The sequence below is a fragment of the Miscanthus floridulus genome, chromosome 5 (assembly GCF_019320115.1).
Source record: "Miscanthus floridulus cultivar M001 chromosome 5, ASM1932011v1, whole genome shotgun sequence".
Classification (NCBI taxonomy): Eukaryota; Viridiplantae; Streptophyta; class Magnoliopsida; order Poales; family Poaceae; genus Miscanthus; species Miscanthus floridulus.
In genome coordinates, this window is record NC_089584.1 from 119,199,658 (window position 1) to 119,206,403 (window position 6,746).

Here is a 6,746-nt window from a genome sequence, read left to right on the forward strand (position 1 = left end):
CCCCGCGCGGTGCCCACGCGCCCGCCCGAGTCACCATCCCCACGCCGCACGCGCAGCATTAACCCAGCGGGCTGCGGCACTCGCACCGCACCGGGCGCCGCCCCACCGCACCGTGTCACTCCGCGCTGGCTGGGCCTCGCAGTCGCAGCTTCCGGGGCAGTCTATGATTTGGGTCCATCGGCCGCAGCACGGCAAGGCGGCGCCAGTCGCGTGGCCAGCGGGGTACAGATCCTTCTCTCCGTCTCTCGCTTCCAACGCTCGCGACCGGCGGCTCCCCGGGCCCGTTCCCGGCGGCCGAAGCGAGGCACGAACCCCTTTCCGTTCCGTGGCTCCCGAGCGAGCTCGCTCCTACGGGCGACGCGGGCAGATCGCGCGATGGGTGACGGGGGTGGCGGCAGCAACCAGTGGATCGACCTGGGCGCGCCGCTCCGTTCGTCCCGCCCGGCCGACGCGCCGCCGCAGCACAAGGCCGGCCTCAACTCCGGGCCCCTGCGGCACCCGGGCGCCGTGCCCTTCGCCTGGGAGCAGCGCCCGGGCCAGCCCAAGAGCGTCCGCACCCGCCGCGCAGCGCCGCCGACGCCCACGCGGGAGACTTCCTGGACGCCGCGGCCGGGCAAGGAGATAGGCGGCGGCAGCCCCTACCACGACGCCCTCGGGGAGCTCGATCTCCAGGCGCTTCGTGGCGTCGCCGACCACCAAGGTTCCCGGACTGTCGCCGCATGGCGCAAGGTGGTGGTGGACCTGGTGGTGGAAGACGAGGCTGTGGTGGCGGCGGAATCGACCGAGGTAGTGAAGAAGCACGAGGCGCTCCCGGTGGCTGCGGTGCTGCGGAAGCAGCACGGCGAAGTGGAAGATGAAGAGGAAGAGGAGAGGTTCTCCGACGCGCTCGACACGCTCTCCCGCACCGAGTCCTTTGCCATGAACTGCAGCGTCAGCGGCCTCAGCGGCGCTCCGGACCCCGGACAGGGCGCCGAGCCAGGCTCGCGGGGCTTCATGATGGACCGCTTCCTGCCGGCCGCACAGGCTGTCGCCGTGGGCTCCCCGCAGTACACCTTTCGGAAGGCCGGCGTCGCCGGCAACGATGGCCGCGAGCATGCGCGCGCGGCTGCGGTGAAGGCAGGCGCGGGCAATGGCCAGGGTCGAATGAGGAGAGCGCCTGTCCAGCTCCCTTACCAGCACCTGCCGCCCAATTACTTGTCCTGCGCCTATCGAAGACACGAAGAGCGTGAAGAGGGGGATGAAGAGGATGACGAGGACTATGATGTGCATAGTACCCGGGGGTTTTCAGCCAAGGGGTGTGGTTTGCTCCCTAGCCTATGTGTGAAAACTTCCTTGTTGCTCTTGAATCCAATGCCTTCAATGAAGCGCGGCAAGAAAGTTAGAGGCTGGCAGTTACCATGCAAAGGCAGGGGCCAAATGGCGCAGAGTCCGCTTGCCCGGAGCTCGCAGAACAAGCACCTGGGATGTGATTCCAACGGGGTAGTAATGCCTGCGCACATTGCATGCTTGTTGGATTCAGCTTTGTACTTGTGTTTCTTGTGCTTGTTCTTAGGAATGATTGTTCTAACCATCTGGATTTATTGTGTGGCAGCAATCCTGGGAGGATGTGTATAAGCATAAGTTGGAGCAGAAGTATCTTGGTCAAGGCGAGGATGGCAGGAGCAAGCTGACAAGTGAGTCGAATCAGCTTACTTTCTCGAGCAATTCACCGACTGGGGATGGATCTTCACCATATTACCATTCCATAGCTGGTGGCATGTCTCCATATCGCAGCTATGCTGTGATGTCACCGTCAAGTAAACCAAATGGGTCGTCTGGAATAGGAGATAAGGATGATAAGGCATGTAGGAGCAATACCAATGGTTCTGCTTCGTTTGGGAGAGACCATGATCGAACCTCGTTGGTTGGATCAGATCATAGTAGCTTTAAGGGATCAAATTCCATGAGCTCAGGACCAGATGGAGCAGTGCATGAAGATTCAATGGATCACCATGGAGATACTGATTCAGACACATGCCACTTAGGTGTGCTTGTGGATACAAAGGCAGATTTGAATGCAAATATATATGACTCTCAGCCTGGAAGGCAAAAGATAGTTGGAAAGAACTCGATTGTGAAAGATCAAGTCAATGATCCATTGACCGAAAAGATCTCTGAACGTAGAGAACCCACATTTCCATTGGATGATGGAAAAGATTTGCAGCATGATGCTAGTCATGAGTTACCACAACATTTGGAAGACAATAATGTTGCCAAAAAGGAAACCATACCATTGCAATCTCTGCTCCCTTTACCTGTCCCAAAATCACCTTCAGAGTCATGGCTTTCTCGTATTTTGCCATCCGTGACGAATAAGCCACCTCTGCCATCTTTTCTTGGAATTCAAGTACACTCAAAGAAACAGGCTCCCTGGGCCACAATGCAACCAAAGGAGAATGATCATAAACCTTCCAGGCCACGGCAAATAAGATTTGCAGATGTAAGAATTAACTTTCTTCTACTCTGCATATATCTCTATGTTTTACTCTCTTTTGTTTTTTTTACATGCTCACGCATCATGGAGCCATTGCTGATATGCATGTGTGAATTTATTTGTTTAGGTGGTAGAAAAAACAACTTCATTGGATTCGGAGATATGACGTCTTCTTGTAAAACCAGTATTTATCCATTCACGGTGTTGATGCCTTGAAGGCTATCAGGGTCATATACTTCACCGGCACTCAACGAGCTCCCCATATGTGCCTCCTCTTTTTACAGATGTGGTCACTTGCCACTTACCATGTTGGCAATTGGAATTCACATGCCATGTTTGCTGGACTATGGTCAGTATGTTTTTTCATGGCAATCTGGTAGGTGGTGGTTTAGGTTTGGTGTAAATCTTATATTCATACAGGGTGACTTCAGCTTTCTTCCTTACTGCCCATAGTAAAATCATGTAATAGTACTTCATACCAAAAAAAGCTTAAGTTATTGCAAAGTGTAATGCATCCCAAAGAATAAAATATCAAAACAGATTAGGCTTCCATTCCTGATACATTTTCTATTCATAACTGTATCACCTGGATATGTCAATATCTGTGCTTGATAGAATCATAGAACTGTATATAGTGCCATATTTTGTGTGTAATCAGTTGTGTCTGACAGTAAGTTTATTCAGCATATCGTATCTAGTAATTTTATTTGCTACATTTGTCGTTGGTTGGCATCGAGATGGAAGATTATATAGCAGCAGCAGCAACGTTCCAACTGTAAAAGCCTTAGAGGTTCTCCAGAAAGTGTTGCCATGTGATGAGCAGAAGAACCTTATGAATTGACGCATGACCCCAACACTTGGCTATCGGATGAGGGTCAACTGTACAATGGATTGTAGTTCTGTTCAACTAGAACACTCCTGGCCTTTTTATTTGTCGTTTCACACAGATATTTTCTTGTGCTCTGTAAACATAATATGAATTCTGTGGACAACCTATATCAAAAACAAAAAAAAAAGTGTAGACAGGTGCTATACTGCTGGAGTTGGCAGCTTTAGTCGTTCTGGAGCTGGAGGTGGTCTTTATTGTGTTGTGTTGAAGTTCCTAGTTGATTGTTTTTTCAGCTGTCCGCTGTAAGGCGCTCTATCTGAACTTGTCTTTTTTATTATACTAGTGAAGGCCGCGTCAGGTTTATAAAGGTAGGGTTCATTTGCATACATATCTACGGGAATATAATAAGTTTGGACTTACAGGATGCATATGTTACATGCGAAAGGTGGATGTAGAGTTCATTTGATAGTTATATATTGTACAGACCTGGCAACGTCTTAACTGTACAATTTATGGCCGGAGCACATTAGGGAACAGCATAGGTAGTGGTAGTGGTGTGCACATGAGGACGTATATTATACATGGAAAGCTTCAGGTTGTTGATATGGTAATGCTGATCTTGTCATCTGGCAGTATCTTGTTGTGTTGTTTGAAACGTCAGGGATGAATACCTCTAGTATTTAAAGTGTACGATAGAGGTGGCGAGTGTTTAGGGAAGATCGGCACATGCACTCGATGTGGTGGCTGCATCCAGATACATAACCTGTAGAGGAGTAAAGAAGAGGTGTAGAGTGCCGAGGCTATCAATTGTTTAGATGATATACTGTTTAGATTTATTTTAGCCATACCTGTGGAGTCAGATAGATGTGCGTCATTTTCATGATCACCATAGTCTGCTGGGAACATGTCATTGCAGCCAATACATTTTTCTAGTGATAAAGCATAATAAATATATAACTTAAAGGTACATCTTATTAGGATACGAAAAATAATGGAAGAAATTTTGTACTGATCTATATTTAAGTTAATATGTAGGCTCATGTAACCTGAAGATTCAATTGGACAAAAATAGGAGCGCATGTACCAGGTTGATGCCAATGCCGTTGAAATGTAATCAGGAAATAACATAAAGCAAAGAATTAACTGAGTTGAGGGGTGGGAAGCACATCGCCTATATGCAGGTAAATCATTTGTGCAACAAGAGAGGACAAAGGTATAAAATAATCTAGAGAGCACCTCGGTAAAGAAATAATCTGAACTATTGTTACGTGTATCCTGTAAGTTACTTTTCATAAGTATAAAGGGATCAACAAGAACATGTAATGTGAAAAATAGCAGCATTCATAGAACCAAGCCCGTAGATACTGCCAAATATTTTGAAAAAAATAGTCTATGAGTTTTAGAATTCCTCAGAGCCAACGGCATGACCATTTCATGTCCCCAATTTTCAATAACCCAACAACTGAACTGAGGTACCTTGGTCACGGGCTCCGCGCTCTGCGTTATGGGTGATCGGCTGTGATTCCTTGGTCACGTCTATTCATCCTACACGTCTACGGGCTCCGCGCTCGACGTTATGGACTTTGGGCTAGCCAAGACCGAGAGCTCAGCACAAAACTAATTGCTTGGACGCCGTTTATACTACCTATATCTCCAAGTTATTTCAACATTCGCCGAGCAGCATATGTTTCGCTCTGTTCTCTATGGAGAAGACCCAGTCTTCGATCTCTACCTACACGTGCTACGAGTCCGCGCTCTGCGTTATGAGTGGTCGGCTGCGGTTCCTTGGTCACGCCTGTTCCTCCTATACGTGCATGGGCTCCGCACTCGATGTTATGGACTATGGGCTAGCTGAGGCCATAGGGGTCAGTATCGAACTAACTGCTCGGACTCTACTTATACTCCATATAAATACGTCATGGTCAACACTACGAGGATTCTTTTTTGCCGAAAATACAAGCAAACTGCATACACATGCACCTTGTAACATTCCTCACATACATAATTGTTTTTCGTGCTTTCGCGCGTTCTAACTACACTGTCAAGATATTACAGATGACAATCTCTGAACAGATCACCGAGCTCCACCATCACCGTCCGTCTCATCGAACAGATCTATATCGCCGGCCAGCTTCTTCGCTGCGTCCTCCACCTGATCCTCCAACTGCTGGGTCTCCACATCGCTCAGTCCTTTGGCGAACCCACCCCCTATCGCCTGAAGGTCGATGGTTGGGTAATGGGACCGAACCACCACAAGGGCGTGAGTAGCGACGGACACAACGACGTCGTGGTTGAAGCTCTTGAAGTTCTCCCATGCTGCCTTGCACCTCTGGATGATGGTGTCCGAACGTTGCCGCCTGCTGTCGAGATGAATACCCGGTTCCAGGTCGACGCAGTCAAGCACCGGTTTAATTGCGGCGACTACAACGTCGAAGTTATCCCTTTGGGTCCTGGCCTCCTACACCAGCACATCAAATTGTGCCTTGGCTTTATGACGGTAGCCTGCAAGCGTTACAATGTTCCATCATACAAGGAAACTACTTCCACAATAATTCCGACCAGGAGGTATTCACCTTTTAGCTCCTCGGCCAGTTTGTCTGCTCGCTCAGACTCCTTCGCCTTCTCCTGTCGAAGTTGTTCGACGGCCTGACGCAGTTGGCCGAGCTTCGCATCTTGCTCTACAAGCGCAACAGTTACCACAAAAAATATAGCTGTTAAGCAATGCCAAGTGCATTCGCCGATATACTGTACCTGCTTTCTGCTCGGATACACTTCTGAGCTCTTTGGATTTCTGTTCCAACTGCTTGGAGGCACTCTTCAGTTGTTCGGAGACAGCAGCCAGCTGCTCGGACTGGCTCTGCAGTTGCTCGGACGTAGCCGCTAGTTGCTCGGACAGGACCCCCCTCTGGTATTCCAGGTCCCGCGCGTTGGACTCTGCAAGGTCTCGTTCGCGCCAGGCCCTCTGGATGTTTCTCTCTGAGATGTTCACCGCCTCTTTGAGTTTTTCGTTCTCCTCGGCGAGGGGCTCCATCCTCTTTATCAGCTGCCGGCGCTGCTCGGCAGTTCGAGTTATCTCTTGCAAATGCACAATGACAATGTTAAAATCCAACTCCCAACATCAAAGAGGAGCATTCCAGACGCAATACTAACCTTGATCTGCTTCGTCACCCTAGCAAGGCGGTATCCAGTCTCCTAAACTCTGTGGTGGTGTCTTCCTCTTCGACAATTACTATGTCATCGCCGCGCTTTCGGAGGATTCAGACAGCTTGGGGTCGAGGTTCCTCACGCTCGATCTCCTCCACCTCGTCCTCCTCTGCTACAGCCGGAGGCACCACCTGGGGGCTCGATGGCCGGATAGCGGGTCCGACCATGCCCTCCGACGCCTCAGGGAGAGTCGTCTGCTCCTTCGGCACCGCAAGATTCTCCGCTCTAGATTCCGGTGCG

General features: G+C 49.9%; 1 protein-coding gene across 1 annotated transcript; it reads left to right on the top strand.

The window, feature by feature from the left end:
* The first annotated feature begins 232 nt into the window (after positions 1–232).
* On the top strand, positions 233–3,452 carry LOC136453278 (uncharacterized). Its single transcript, XM_066453853.1, has 3 exons — positions 233–1,479; positions 1,592–2,479; positions 2,601–3,452. The coding sequence occupies exons 1-3, from the start codon at positions 376–378 to the stop codon at positions 2,637–2,639; spliced, it is 2,031 nt and encodes a 676-aa protein (XP_066309950.1). The 5' UTR covers positions 233–375; the 3' UTR covers positions 2,640–3,452.
* The last annotated feature ends 3,294 nt before the right edge of the window (positions 3,453–6,746 follow it).

Bases quoted from the DNA above. Each gene is read 5' to 3' on its own strand.
- LOC136453278 (XM_066453853.1), top strand. From the start codon at position 376: ATGGGTGACGGGGGTGGCGGCAGCAACCAGTGGATCGACCTGGGCGCG. The intron at 1,480-1,591 runs GTAGTAATGCCT...ATTGTGTGGCAG, and splicing joins TGGGATGTGATTCCAACGGG to CAATCCTGGGAGGATGTGTA. The intron at 2,480-2,600 runs GTAAGAATTAAC...TTATTTGTTTAG, and splicing joins GGCAAATAAGATTTGCAGAT to GTGGTAGAAAAAACAACTTC.